The sequence below is a fragment of the Triturus cristatus genome, chromosome 12 (genome assembly GCF_964204655.1).
Source record: "Triturus cristatus chromosome 12, aTriCri1.1, whole genome shotgun sequence".
In the NCBI taxonomy this organism is placed as follows: Eukaryota; Metazoa; Chordata; class Amphibia; order Caudata; family Salamandridae; genus Triturus; species Triturus cristatus.
The window spans coordinates 221,536,382-221,552,204 of NC_140595.1; the positions used below are offsets into that span (position 1 = coordinate 221,536,382).

Here is a 15,823-nt window from a genome sequence, read left to right on the forward strand (position 1 = left end):
TGACTTTTGACAGGAACCAGTTATGTTTTATTTTTGTCTTCCGGAAATTTACACACATGACTTTTGTTTTTTCTTGATTATTACTTAGTCTGTTGGTCTCCGAGTATTGGGATGTAAAGTCAAGCAAGCGTTGTAGACCAATAGGTGTCCGGCTGATAAGCACCAGGTCATCTACATATAGGAGATTGGATAACTGACGGCCTCCTAGCTTGGGGGCATGCAAATTGCTTTCATTGAGTTGGACTGAAAGCTCGGCCATAAAAAGATTAAAAAGCTTTGGGTCAAGCACGCAGCCTTGTTTTAATCCGGAGGTTGTGTTTATCTTTTTCGTTAAATGGTCTCCTGGTTACAGCTTTACTTGCACCCAGGTGTTACTATGCAAAAGAATTAGTTGTTTTAGAAGCAGTGATAGAATTCTTAGCCTTTTTAATTTTTGACACAAAATATTTCTATTAATATGATCAAACACCGAGCTATAATCGATGAAGCACATGTACAGGGGCTGTTTTATTACAAGTGCAGCATCTATCATTAGTGAAAGGGCGGAAATGTTGGTAGCAGTGTCAATGTGAATGACAGAACAATAACAAATGGATGAAAAGAGCTGGCTGAAAGCCCCCTTTAAGTATGCATATGATACATATAATTTTAGGAAAATCAAAAAGGTGGATTGTTAGTGCTCAGTTTAACCCCTTCAGTGCCACGCCCTTTCCCCCTCCTGTGCCGGGCGTTGCACTAGTGGGTGGGGTTCATGACGAGATAGTCTCGTCATGGGCACAGCGCAACCGTGCTCCATGACGAGACTATCTTGTCATGGGCACTGAAGAGGTTAATGCATGCAACCACTGGAGTATGGCAGCTTTTTGCACCCAATATATGTTGTGTCCTGTTTGTGTGTGTATGATGGATGTGACAGTGGGATCCACCAGGGAAAAGACTTTGACCATGCCAAGGTTGTGGATGCTTTTCGTTTGTTGCTGAAGAACAGTCGCATGGGTCTGAATTTTGCACTCAGCAAACGTTCAGGACTAGAGTATGTTTTCAGTGTGACCGGTGGGCCTGCCATGGGGAGGGGCTTCGTCCACGCCCACTTTTGTATATGTGGTTCATTTGAAATTAACAAACCCTTGACTAGGTGTGCATTGTGAAGCCAAAATAAGTTGCCTTCTATTTATGCCTGGTAGTTATGACAGCTGTGCCTGCCAGGCCATGGGCTTCACCCACACAGAGTTTCAAAATGCTTTTGTTAGTGATGTTTGCAACCCCCGTCTACGGCCAGTAATGTTCACAAACTCTTGGGGGCAGGGGGTGGAAACATTCCTCGAATAACTTAGCACATAAACAAAGGCCACCACTTTAGTTGTTTACCAAGCTTTAATCTGTTGTTTGCCAAGATTTATGGAAATACACAGCACAGGTGTGTGCATGCAGGATAAACACTCAGTTTTTATTTATTAACTCAAAAATGATTGGATGAAAATTGAGCTAACTAAAAAAGGCAATTTGTTTCGTACAAAATTGGGAGACTTTCATTCAGTGAGTTTGTCAGGTAATTCCCATGCTGTTAGACCCGTCAGCCTTAGGGAGGTTTTCCCAGAACCTTTTTGTCTTCACCCCTCCAATTTTTGCTGAATTCTTTTTTGTTGACCATAGGACTCTGTGCACATTACCACTGCTTAGTAGTGCTAACATGCTTGTGCTCCCTTCCTAAAACATGGCAAAATTGGCTTACACCTAATTGACATTTAATTTACTTATAAGTCCATGGTTGAGTGGTCTACTATATACCCAGGGCAGGTAAATTAAATGCTACTTGTGGACCTGCAGTATGTATTGTGCCACCCACTTAAGTAGGTCCTCAAAACAATTTCTCAGGCTTGCCATTGTAGTTGGTTAGCAGTTTTAGCTTGCCAATTCGATTTGGCAAAATAACCACCTTGCCAACCCATAAACTCAATTTGTATTATATATATCACCCCTAAGGTAGGTCTTCAACAGTCCTTAGGGCAGGGTGCATTGTATTTAAAAGTCAGTATTGTACTTTTAAACTTTACATGTCCCTAGTAGTGACAAACTCACAAATAGGTTTTTCACTACTGTGAGGCCTCTCTCTCCCATAGGATAATATTGAGTTACCATATTACCTTTAATAAATGATAGCAATTTTTTGATTGGGAGCATGAAAGAAAGTCATGTATGATATCTGAGAAATTGTCATTTAAAATCCTCTTAATTTTAAGTCACAATTTTGGAAATGCCACTTTTAAAGTTGGAATTTTCCTGTTCCAACCATTTGGTGCCTGCCACCTGTTCCTAGGTCTAATGACTAGATGTGAGTGGCAGTTGGCCTTTGTATATTCCTTCCAGACAGCGACACACTAGAAGGATTAGGGGTGCCTGAATGGGCCATCTCAGGCAGGCTGGGGAAAGATTTGGGCACAGCCCACCTTACAGATCAATAGGCTGGGACCTGTTCACAAAATAAGAAATTCACACTAGTTTTTGTGCCTGTAGCCAGGCTGTAGCCGGTGCAGGAGGCAGGAAATTCCGAGTCATCTTGAAAGAGGAACCTCTAGAAACTGTTCCTACTTCAAAGGAGCTACCAGGTATAACAATAGCACCATCAGACCCACTGTTGAGTTCACTTTGTTGTACCGGTGGAAGGACTCTGAGGACTGAATGCTGCTGTGGCCAACTGTGTACTTCAGAAGACTTCTTTACTGCACCAAGAAGGACTACTCTGCTGCTTGAAAACTCCCCTGAACCCCCAGAGGTCTGCCTGCTGCCTGTGGTCTGCAGGTCCCTTGAAACCAGGATTACCAATGTGACTCCAAGGAATAATTGGCTGAGTCAGAGCTCAGGGGCAAAAAAGGCTCCAACCATCTTGAACCTGCTCCTGGACTCAGCCTGAATGAGTCATAAGCCTCCAATCGGTGCCCCTCCAGTCGTGGACCCTTGGAAGTGGTGTTAAAGGTGCCCAGAAGCCTAATCCAGAACTTGGGGCATAGAAATCTTTCTAACAAAAAATGCTCTGAGAACCAAGAGGAGACCAGGACCAACCTGCTAGTCGATCCAGCCATGGTGCATCGCCGGTCGACCAGACTTTGAGGTAGCTCTTGCTGCGTTTTTTTCCACAGCAGCAAATCCTGTTCAGCGTCTCATTGCAGAAGTGTATCTGGCCTCATGGAGCGCTCGTCAGGTATAGTCTACAGCTTTGTCCCACCTAGATCTTTGGCCAGTGGCTTCTCAACAACAACACACTCTCTCCTAAGACACAGTCAGCTACCTTGCCCACTGTACTTTACCTTCTGACATTTTATTTGCAAATTTTCTTCTAAGTCTGAAGGTAAGTGGAGACCAGGCTGAATCCACTTCTTATATCCGACCCTCGCTCCATCGTGGTTGGCCATAACTTTCGACTTTGCTCCGGTCTTACGCGAATGGATGACGACGGTTGGCACTTTCATCTTTTGGATGCTAGTTTTCATTTTAAATTTTAAAAGTTCATAATTCTAGTTCTACCGATTTGATTTTTATAGCTTTGGTGTCAAATAGTTTATTACAATTTACTCTATTTTTCTAAATTGGTGTGGAATTTTTCGAGTTGTGTTTTCACTTTATTACTGTTTGTGTGGTGCATGCATACTTTACACATTGCCTTTAAGTTAAGCCTGACTGCTTTTGTGCCAAGCTACCAGAGGGTTAAGCATAGGTTAATTTACTGACTTTAATGATTCACCCCATTGGGGATTGTTGCCATTGCTAGAGAAGGGCTCATATCCTGCTTAACCAACAACCCAATTTCTCACACATGCCATCTAGAAAACGTCTCTCAATTTGAGACACACTTTATAACTTTTGATACTATTGACTAATCAACAACAAATATAGTAAAGAAGAATGTATAAAGCCCTTACTTCCATTGTTTGGTGCAACGTTGCTAAGAAAATAAAGTTAATAAGGAGGAAAACTGGACTTCTTATGGATTCCTTTGTCAACCTTAAGTGTATGTGTGACTGTCACTCTGATATAAATGAACGAGGGCAACTTAAACTTGAGACTCTACAGTTCTCAAAGGGTTTGAAGTAGTGGGATCCCAAGAATTGCTGCTTTGTATCGCAAACATTTCCTGGGGCTTTGGGGACAAATTGCTTCCCAGTTAGTGTTGGTGCATGCTTGTTTGGCATGGCCCTCACATTGCATTACGGCCATGAATCAGATGAAGGCAAGCAGGAGTGAGCACCAGGGCTTGCTGGCTGCCTCATCTCACCTCATCACACTGCCACCTTCGCCAGAGCCATGCGAAGCTGGACTCAATAGTCATCAAACACTTGTAATGATGATGACTGACCTGCAGGCCAAGCTCTATCAAAGCGAAGCAGATGTGTATGACCATCAGGTCTGCATTGCAAGGAGGGATGAGAAGTGCTGAAGGGGCTTAAAGCAACACCAGAACTTGGTACTCTTCCCTACCCGAGTAAGGTCCAAGTTCAGGCTAAAGAACAGCACTTACGAAACCACAGTTGCTTTCTCAAAATAGGGCTTCGCCTTTTTCTTATACTGCTTGATGATGAGCAGTGCTTTCGTTTCTTCCTACCTTGGTCACCAACAGTGGACCAACCACATTGGTTGAGTACACATGCAGCATGTCTTCTGCGTCCACATTTTCAAGGGAGCATGGAGTTAGGATTCCAGCATTGTTGATCAGCACATTTAGACCAGCTCCTTTCAGTTGTGCCTCAACTTCTTTTGCAGCTTTGTTGACACTTTCAGGGTCTGTAACTTCTAAAAAAAAACAGAGCATCAAATCAGTAAAACTGGGCACCCATAATGGTTATCCCAACACAATGGTTGTATCGTGTTTGAGTCGGTTATTCTTCTGCACAGAGAGCCATACATTTCCAAGAGTGTTGGTGCTAACTGGGTTGGCATCACAGTTTTTCTTATACAAAAAAGTAAAACATTTAATTACAGTACCATGTGGATCTTTCAATACATGCACTTGAAACACTGCCTGCTGCTTTGTTTTGTCAGGGATCTTGAAATTTGAAAGGATAAGGCATATTCAAGATGCAGGCCCTTCCAGACTGACATTGACCATTTTGGGTCTTTCAATATTGTAAAGGATTTATGTAAGCACATGAAAGGCTAATAAACAATGACAACCTCACAGCAGATACCTAGATGGCCGTATGGCATCATAGTTTTCATCTCATCAACTCAAAAATAGTCAACGTAATTTTGTACTTGCAACTACTGTCGGGCAAACTAATACAATAGGCAACTACTCAAAAATACAGTAACAAAATGATGGCATAAATGTGCTGGACCACAAATGGAACCATGTAGGAATGAGAATGGAGAGATGAAACAGATGATACCAATTATTAATCATAATAAAGAACAGTTTCAGCATCAAGCAATTGTCGGTACAAATCAACAGTAGAAATGCAATACTAAGAAATATTTATCCAAGGACCTAGTCATGGAGGTTTTTTCAGAACAGTGAAACGGCTCCTGGTAGTGTGCCCACTTCCCAGTTCCAAGACGCACTAGTGTTGACCCGTAAGTTCACTAAAAGGTACAACAGAGTCTTGCAAAAAATGTACGCACAAGCTTGCTGCTGTTTAATTGGTTCATTTAATTTTGAATGTCAAACATAATTGTCAGTCAGTATGTTCTGTCAAATTCAAAGATCCTTAAAATGCAACCTCAACATTGATTTACTTTATAAAAATGTTTTTAATAAGTTGTTCTGTTGCTTTACGAGCTGAACAGTGTTTTGCACACACTTCAATCAATGTTTTGTATGTTAACTATAGTTTTCCTAAGGTCTGTTGTGTATTCATTAGTGGACACTGAGCTGGGTCCCCCATCTATTTCAATCGTTAAAAGTAGTGGATCTTCTATTTCTACTATAGTTTAGCAAGCCATTGGAACTGCACTTCATCAACGGTTGCCCTAGAATTGATTCCTTACATATGGGTGGATACTGTTTAGTCTAGGGCATCCCTCCCCCAGTTCACTACCAGTTCTCGTCTTATGTAGGGCTTTCGTTTTCTTCTCCATATATGTGCAACCTATGTCAATGTGTCATTTTTACTTGTGTTTCATTGTTATTTCAAATAATAATATTTTAGGTCTGGTATGACAGTTACAGCTGTCTGAAAGAGATCATGTAATGAAGAAACAATAACAGTTTGATATGCTTTGAGTCAGCCCCCGTTCAATCCCTGCTTGCTAAAAGTCTTGTTCACATTTCGATTAGACTCACAGAACAACTTAGGGAAGGGAATAGGTCAGCCCTCTTCTCTAAAATGTTTTGTGGATTCAGGAGTGGGAGAGATTCCTTTTATCATGGCCAACAGACTCTTTCCTTGGCTATAGTAGGCTTCTGTTAACAGACTGTACTTACGTCTGCAGCCTTAACTATAGGCAGGTTACTACAGATCTCATCAGCAGGATGACTCCAAGCTCTCAAAGCACCAGTACTTAATTTGTCTTCTTTTTTTGTGGTTGCATCTTGATTTGTATTTCCTTCTGTGTCAACCTTAAGTTTCATCCTCATCATTTTGTTTAAAGTCTGCAAGCTTCAAGTAAGGACTGGAGACTGACTACAGTTTCAGACCTTTACAACAGTTACTCTTCAGCTTACACTTACCAGGAACATTGGTGTTCTGATGACTCGGCCTTCTGGCCAACAGAATCCTCTAAACATTCAGAGACAGAAACTCCACTCCAAACCTTTCACTTTTCACATATTCCAATACAGGAGAATTTTAGGGGGCTGAGACACAGCTCAACATAGACAAAGCACGGAAGGTTAGGATAAAACAATCACTCAGGATGGTTTTGCTTTTTGGTGTAGTCAGCGGTACCTCAGGACATATAGATTGATAATGGGGCAAAATGAATATGGGTTCAAATGATTGCTTAGAAGTCTGTGAAAAATGTACCTTTTTGTACAATCTGAGAGACTGCAGACCGACACAGGAATTAGAAAGAAATTTCAGACATGTAACGTTTTCCTTCAGAAAGAAATTACTATTTCGGCTTTCCTGTGCAAACAGTTCTGGAGATGTATCAAAAACAATGAGGATTAGAGAGCGATCGAACACCTACCTAGCTGAATCACCTTCAAGTTGGAATGCTTGGCCGCTAGTTCATTCAATGCCTAAAAAAATACAAGCAAGTACAAGTTCATGTTTAAAAGACTTTTAAATATATGGCAACATTTCTGAACATTTTCTCTTTCCACCTTTTTTTATTTTAGTTCTCTGCCCACAAAATGTATATTCTCGTTGTGTGAGCCTTCATCTGCCTTTTCAAGAATTTTTTTATTTCACCAGAAAAACGATAAACCAAGGGGAAACAACCAAGGCCACTTATTAGAGGCGAGTTGAACTTAGGGACACAAGAACATCATTTGAAAACACAGTTATTTAAATATGATGTTCACATTTTCGACATAAACAATTTATATTGGTCCTTTACTTACCTTTTCTAAGTATGTCCACCTAACATATGCAAACTGTGTGCTTTAGTCACTGCAAGCTGCAAACAAATATTAATTTGGCTTTTTTCCTCACTCAATACATATAATGCGGTTTGCTATAATTGAACATTTACATTATCAATACATATTACAATACAAAAGGAGCAGTAACCCCACTACTGAATCCAAATAGAATTTACATCATTCATGTTTCTCAATGTAAACAAGTTTTAAAACACTCTTCTATTTGCCCTACCTAAATTAGAAACAGCCCACGCTGACGGCAACCTTGGCAGTTTCCAGACCTAATGAGTATTTAACAAGCATTTTCAACAATCCTTATACCAGCTCGTTTAAAAGGTGATTTCAAAAGTTTTTTTCCAGGCCTCGAGTACAGAGAGCAGTGCATGTCAGGTTTGGCATTTGCCACTTTCAGGAAAAGGCCACTTCTCATTGATGTCAAAAACTTTGTCGCTTGGCAAGGTAGTTCTTTAAATAACTTTAGATCCTAAACATAATCTTGTGCATGAAACTTCTTATTGAGAATATACCATCGAGCAAAGTAAAAGACTTTACCTTGGAAACTGATCTTCCATGGCTTTTTACTGAGCAGGCATATTTTATTTTTCTTAACAGGCCTAAATCTAAATCAAGATTGTCTTTTTGTAACTAAAGTGCCAGTGCTAATCCTTAATCTCTGTACAGAAAAATGCTCGCTCATAAAAATCTCTTTCAGAGACACAGCGGCTACCGTAGATGATTTACTACTCAAAAGATTTTTCTTCCCTCCCCTCCTAAGGTCCATCGCTTTTTCATTGCATTTACACAAAGGGCTGATAGCTAAATTGAAATACATTGTCATCCCACCGTAGTCTCTACATAAACAACTTTATGAGAGCTTGGTGGAAATCGGTCATTCCTCGTGGATCAGTGTACCGTATGTCTTCTAGCTCAAACTTTCCACAGATCATAAACCCTCAAGCATACAAGCCGGATTCCTCGTGGATCAGTGTACCGTAGGTCTTCTAGCTCACACTTTCCACAGATCATAAACCCTCAAGCATACAAGCCAGATTCCTCGTGGATCAGTGTACCGTAGGTCTTCTAGCTCACACTTTCCACAGATCATAAACCCGAAAGCATACAAGCCGGATTCCTCGTGGATCAGTGTACCGTAGGTCTTCTAGCTCACACTTTCCACAGATCATAAACCCTCAAGCATACAAGCCGGATTCTGAGTCAAACGGAGCAATATCTCGGTAGGAGATACCTCCCCACCCACTTCGACTTTTTACCAGATGCGGGAATACATTTAGTAACACCAGCCGACGCGTTCCTATCCTTTCCCCTTTCCTCACACTCCTCTCCTCTTACGGCGACAGTGGATAGGGGGGCAGCCAAGCTCATATTATTGTGAAACTGTACTACCATTAACACAGCCAATGAGGGCTGCAACCCTGTAACGACAATGCGCTGATGTTTATATGTTAGATGTTGTAAAAAAAAAAAAAGAAAAAAAAAAATAATAAAAAAAACTATATTGAAATAAAACAATTTTTTAAAAAAAGGACATTGTTGACGGCCTCTCAGCTTCCACTTTTGGGACCACAATGTCTCGAGTGCTCTGTCTTGGCTCAATGGAGATGGAGTGGATGCTGTCACATTGATATGGTGGGATTGTTATGTATATAGAAATGGGGCCCATTTGGGGGTCTGTTTCTTATTTAAAGAGGGTGATGCCCCTGGATCATAGTGACTGAACATTGACCCCATTGGAAAAAGTTCTGATTTAGGGTTCTCAGTCAGTTGTCTCATACAGAGGACAAAGTGAGCGCAATCGGACAGGAACGATGGGCCCATTCTTTTAAATGTATTAAGCACAGTTCCCCTACTTTTAGTGAGAAGACATCCGTCCAGGGAGGGTTAATTCCGATGGTTTAAATGCTTCAGTTGACGTGTCAGGAAGGGACACCCCTGTGCTGTGAAACCTAAGGCAGGCAGGCACTAAAACAAGAAACAAGCCTTTCTACCAGGCTGCCTGCTTGCCTGAAGAAATGTAAAGGTGCGCAACTGGTTAATCTGCAAATGTAAATGGTGCTTGGAAATCGGTAATGGCTTTAACTGAATCACTTGAAGCTTCCTGCTCACACAGAAGATTGGGTGGTAGTACAAGGAGTTACTAGCGGAGCTGTGAAGTACGTGCTTTAAGGGGCAGTTATATAACAAATGGCACTATGTACAGTCTGGGTATTACTAAAATCAATATTTTGGAAGCACCTTTTATCTTATACCTTTTTGTGCAATTCGGGCAGCCTATCTTGTACCGTGTGTAATGCAAGTTTAAAATACATATTCACAGTGCTTTCTGTCACAGGCAGGGACCTTGTAGCACTAAAAATACACAAGTCACTATTCTCCACTGCGCCATCCAAAATGCAGGCTCAGATTTATCAAAGGATGCATTGCCCTTGCGCCACGCAGGGTGACGCAAGGCAAACGCAATCCTTAAGTCATATTTACTGAGCCATGCAAAGCCACGGTGGCTTGGTAAATCTGGAGTGGCACAAGGATGCACAAGTCTCTGCCTTGCATTACTCTGCACCAGAAAGGCGTTACATGGGTGGAGAGTGGATGTTCCCATGCATCCACCGATGCTTTTTGTCCCTTTCCAGATTCGCCAAGAGTAGTAAACTTGAGAATGTGTCAAAATTGTATGCCTTCCAGATAGTGGCACATTGAGGAAAACAATATCCATATTTCTCCTCGTGGTTTCCTCTTTCTATATGTGCTGCATTCTGCAGCACACTTAGAAAGAGGAAAACACATCCAAGGATTGTTTTTGTGCAGGAAGGTGTCCCTTCCTGCACAAAAACAATTCTGACTGCATCGCAGGCACCCTTGCACCTTGTTGGTGCTAGGCAGCGCGCAGTGCTCTGGCGCAGGGAGATAGCAGGAATGCGCCTTTTGTTGGTAAATGTGGTGCATTCTTGCCGTCTCAATTGGGCACAGCGCGGAGCAGAAAGTGGTCTTACTCTGTGCAGTGCATCAAATAATGATAAATCTGGCCCTTAATTCTGTAGCTCTCTGGCTACAGACACTGACCTCTGCAGTTCATTAACTAATAGAGGTTACATAAAGTACTAGTGCCTTTCCCCCTGATTAACTTAATTTTTATTTATTTTTCAATTAAGCTGCACGTTATTATATATGTAATTACAAGAAAGTGAAAGACCAAAAATTGTACGGAATGTTTTTTTTTTGTCACACCTTTGACCCTGCCCCTACCTTCACTGACCCCACCCCCACAGCATGCAGCATCACAGTTCCCATATTTTGTATGTACTTCGGCCTCCTCGGTCCATTCTCCCTGCAAAGCAGTTCATCTGAATTACTTACAACTTTAGGCCTACTCTGTAGGGGGTAGAACCCCATTAATCTTCTAGTTTATTCTTTCTCTTGTGAATGAAGTTGCAGAGCAGTTCTTGGTATCCTTTGAGGAGCTCAGGTTCCCTTTCATACAGATCTTAGTGGACTTTGTTCTGCAAGTCTTCCTTGGTAGGGCATGGAGGCTAACCCATAGGCCTTTTCCAGGTGTTTCTTGAAATGCTTCATGAATAGACATATCTCGAACCATGGACGTTACCAGTGACACTGACGCAGATGTAAACAAGTACTCCGCCATTCCTTATGAATATGAGATTGCAGAAAGGTAACACTATAGAATCCTGAATTATGCACTAGTATGTATCATGCTGGCTTCACATGGGTCTCTGGTAGGGCTTAAGAATGTCCAGCAGCAGGTAAGTCAGCCCGTAAGTAAAACTTTATTCGGCCAATATGGTCATAAAAGAGCAACAGCGATAAACAGAGTTAAAACCAGGATAAAAATACTGTCAATATGATAAAATAGAAACAACCCAGGGCTGACAATTTACCCTTTTCCTTTTGGCTATACTGGTCAAATAGCAAGATTATCTATCACAAAAAAGCAGCAGTGGACATACAATTAAAACAATTTAAAAAAACAGAAAAAGATGCAAGGCAGACGATTTTGCCAATATCATACTCTCTCTTCTAATCCTAAAAGCAAATAGTAGAATGACAGACCGTTTCAGAGTTCAGTACTGCAAGAGTTTGAGGCTTTGACTGGCTGATTTACAGTTTGTAGAGTAAACAGGGACGGAGAAATTGGGTTCTGGGAACAGTGTAAAAGCTACAAAAAAACACAAAGTGCATAATGGATTGCTGAATAATTATTTTGTCATTGGGACAGCAGGGCAAGGAAGAAAACCAGCTGCCCTGCTGGGGGAAGGGAGCCAGAAAGTGAACATTACTCATCGTAGAATGTGTTAAATAAAATCTGTGCTCCTGTGCTCCTGGTTAGGAATCCAAACTAAATAGGTCTCAACCCGCTTAGGTGAGATAATGTCCATGGGGTAGCCTACAGTGTCCATCTCCTGGGTCTTGTTAGATCTTTTTAGATTCCTGTTTATTTGAAAGAGGGAGTAGATTAAAGTCTTTGTATTGTAATTAATCTCACTAGGGGAATGAAAGAGATGTGGAACACTCAGAACTTGGGAAGATTTTCTGGTGTTGGAAAGATTTTCTGCTGTAAGCTAATCAAGCAATGTCGTTTTCATGACCTAAATTAATAAAATCAGCTAGGAGAAGGCGGGAGAAGTTAATGAATGGGGAACTCCAGATTTTAACCCATAATAGGAGGGGTGCCAGTTTGATCATGTCTTTGATGTATGTGAGGCCAACATCTGTGTGGGTGATATTGTTGGCAATGCTTTTAAGTACTGCCAGCAATCTGGAGAGAAATTTGTTTTCGGCAGCTAGTAAGTGGCCACAATTTGTATACCCCCAAACTCCCGCCCCATTAGTACCCAGGGAGAGACATTTTGCTTTTATAGGGAGATAAGATCTTTGATTGGTTTTTGTTTGAGTTTCCTATCAAATCTAAAAATTAGCTCAGGTGCACGATCCATTTCAAGCCCTCTGTACCAGACGTTTGTCCAGCAGCAGGCGTAACAGTGTCCTGTAATAGTACTTCATTTAAGTATCATCTCAGGAAATATACAGGTGATACATCTTCTTGCCCCATACTAGCTTGTTGTCATAATCATGACCCTGGCTTCAGCATAGTCTGGCCACTGTATTGGGTGAAGAATCTCCTTCAGGGCACTTTGGCCACAGTAGATATCTTCTGGTCTTTGCAGAAAAATGCCAGCGCATATCCTACAAAGTGATCCATGATTAGGAATTCATGACTCACCAGCTATCAGGTGCCAGTAACAGAAAGTCAAGCCAGACCCAAACCACAGGTCTAGTTGTCCTGATGATGCTGTAGTGGCAGCTTTGCAGTTTCTGTGGCTAGACTAGTAGGCAAGCTTTCAGTCTACATTGGCCTGTCATCTGGCTCCCTGTGGAGACGTGAGCATCATTTCTCAGAACTACTGGCGCAGCACCAGCCCCTGCAATGAGGGACAACGTGGGTTTCAAATATCCAGGTACAAGATCCTTCCTTGCACAATCAAATGCAGCAGCAGCTCCTTTCTAGGGGTGGAGGAGCCCCACCTTTACCCCCATTTGCTGCCTTCTTGTTTATTTTTAATATATTACTGCAGGCAGTGCAAGGCGTGATCAAGACATCACACTGACCCTCGCTCTCTGTGAGTGTCAGGCATTTCCGTGGCACTTTTGACAGGTCCATGCGCTAGTGCGCATGTGTCCTTTGCAGGTTTTGCCGGGCTTCTCTAGTGTCAGCCCTGGCTCCCTTGTGACCTACAAAGCTGTCGGACCATGCCCACTTGTAAAGAGGAGCACCCTCGCTGATTGAACACAGCCTGGGTGCTATCAGCTTCAGCCCATGTTCTTCGCAAGGCTGTGTGTCAATCAGAGATGGTGCACCTTTCCCAGCTCGTTGGAGGGTGGTGTGTGATCAGCAATCCTCGCTGATCACACTAGACCCTGGTGTGCGCTGGAAAAGGGATGGGGCTCACACAAGGCCTTGGCGCTCAGTGTGTCCAATGATCTGAAGTCCAATACAGAACAAGACCTGAAGGACATTAATGCAGATGTTAATGCACAAGGTATGACAACACAGACAACTTATCTGTGGGCACAGACTAATCCTGTGAGACGTGTGACAGATTCTTTACATGGGTGAATTCTCTGGACCCATATTTAAAGTTCACTCGGTCTGTTTCATCCACAGAGATCCACTTCCTAGACCTGACCATAACCTTACAAGATGGTGGGTTGTCAACTAAGACTTTTAAAAAACCAACAGACCGGAATAGCTTACTACTATATGGAAGCTATCATCCAAAAGCCTTAAGGGATAACCTTCCCTTTGGACAGTTCCTCCGTCTCCGCAGAAACTGCGAAAAAACCAGCGAGTACAAAAAGGAAGCAGCTGTTCTCAGTCACCAACTTAAGACTCGCGATTACCCTACATCTATTGTAAAAAGATCTAACAAGCGAGCACTAAACAACAACCGAGAATCTCTGTTGGAACCTAGAATCAAATCCACCGACGAGTCACTGATATGCGTGACTACGTTCACACCAGAATCTAACACGATCCAGAAGATTATAAAAAAGAACTGGAAGATCCTGACTACGGGAAAAGTGGCTATAACCCCTCCAAGATTTGCGAACAAACGCACTAGCAACCTACGTGACATCATAGTGCACACTCGTCCTAAGATAGGAAGACAAACTAAACAAAGGACCCTGTGGGATATGAATCCCGTACGTGGACATTTCCCCTGCGGACAGTGTGGAGTGTGTGATCTTACAAAGACAACTAAAGAACTCACTCTTGAAACAGGCAAAGTCTGGACTCAGAAAAATCATACTAACTGCAACTCCCATAATTGCGTCTATTTAATTACTTGCCCTTGTAAACTAAGATACGTCGGCATGACAACACGCCCAGTAAAGACAAGAATTATGGAACACCGTAGCAATATACGGTGTGGGAGATCCACGACAAAATTGAGTACACACTATCTCACTCATCCGCACGGACACAACGATCTACACTGGACCGTGATTGAAAGTAACCCCTCATGGTCTCAGGAAAAACTCTTTGAAACTGAACAGAGATGGATTTTTCGCTTATCGACACAGGAAAGGGGTCTTAACGACGAAATTCCATGGACAGAACTTATGTGATAATATTTCCACCTACAGGGTTCTGCAAGCACCACACCTCCACTACCAAGACTATGATGCATGGACTCCATTGGTACCACACCACCCATGTCTCTATATGTTTATTGAACTAACATATACACCAACATGTTCATACGTCCTGATTGTCATCACAATATCACACCTTGTGTTATTTACACATAAATTATGTTTTAAACTGATTTACATTTCCCGCTCTGGATAGTTATGTAACATTTCCTGATTATACACCCTGCAACTTCTGTAAGGGATAGATCCATCCGGGCTCTATGCGGGTTTACTGTTGATTATACAGTTACCAATAAAACCCATTTCCCTATTAGGTTTAATATACCAGTCTCTAGCTCCATCTGGGCTCACTGTTGACTATACAGTTACTAATAACATCTAGTAACCTATTTTCCTATTAGGTTTAATATACCAGTCTGAATATCTAGATCCGTGTGCATCGATTGTTTGCTTCCCGATTTAATAGTCTACCAAGACATAATGTTGTCTTTCAACATATGTATCTCCCGTGTCCCACATCGATCAGCTCGTTATAGCGTTCGATATCCAAGGTCAGGCAACCCTCTTGTGACAAAATGGCGCCCTCCGCAATCTCGCGAGATCACGCCATCGACTTGAGGTTAAATACAGGAAGTGAATCCAACACCGGTAATATCCAGGTGAGGAGCAGACACGTCCTGTTTTGGCCTGCCCCCCGCCAACGTTTGGGTAAGTGATTGATTACGCTATCTGCTTGCAACTTGTTCGCCACTGAGTCCCTACCGGAACTCTAGCTGTGGGTGATACGAGCACCATGCACTCGACGTATAGGTCAGTTTGACCACTGAGTCTTTACCGGAACTCTAGCCGCGGGTGATACGAGCACTACGAACTCGCCTTAGGGGTCGATTTGTCTGCAACACGCTACCCTTAAGGAGCAACTATTCACGATGTAGTATATTATTATGCACTAATAGACGGAGACGTACCACAACATTAAACACACCTCCTATCAACCTCGTGCATCGTGTTAGGATTATACGAGAGATATCAGATTTAGTTGCGATCTGGAGTATATATTAACTTTTTAAAAAAACCTGCTCAAGTATGTACCATTCCACCGCGGCAGTCCTTGTC

At 42.2% G+C, this 15,823-nt stretch overlaps 1 protein-coding gene across 1 annotated transcript in view; it reads right to left on the reverse strand.

The window, feature by feature from the left end:
- LOC146775746 (uncharacterized) overlaps positions 1 to 15,823 on the reverse strand; it is a 176,325-nt gene that overhangs the window by 95,797 nt on the left and 64,705 nt on the right. Inside the window, exons 2-3 of the mRNA XM_085639710.1 lie at positions 7,123 to 7,174; positions 4,598 to 4,785 (exon numbers count right to left, since the gene is read on the reverse strand). Of these exons, the coding sequence (XP_085495836.1) occupies positions 4,598 to 4,785; positions 7,123 to 7,174 (240 nt within the window). The remainder of the gene's footprint in view (positions 1 to 4,597; positions 4,786 to 7,122; positions 7,175 to 15,823) is intronic.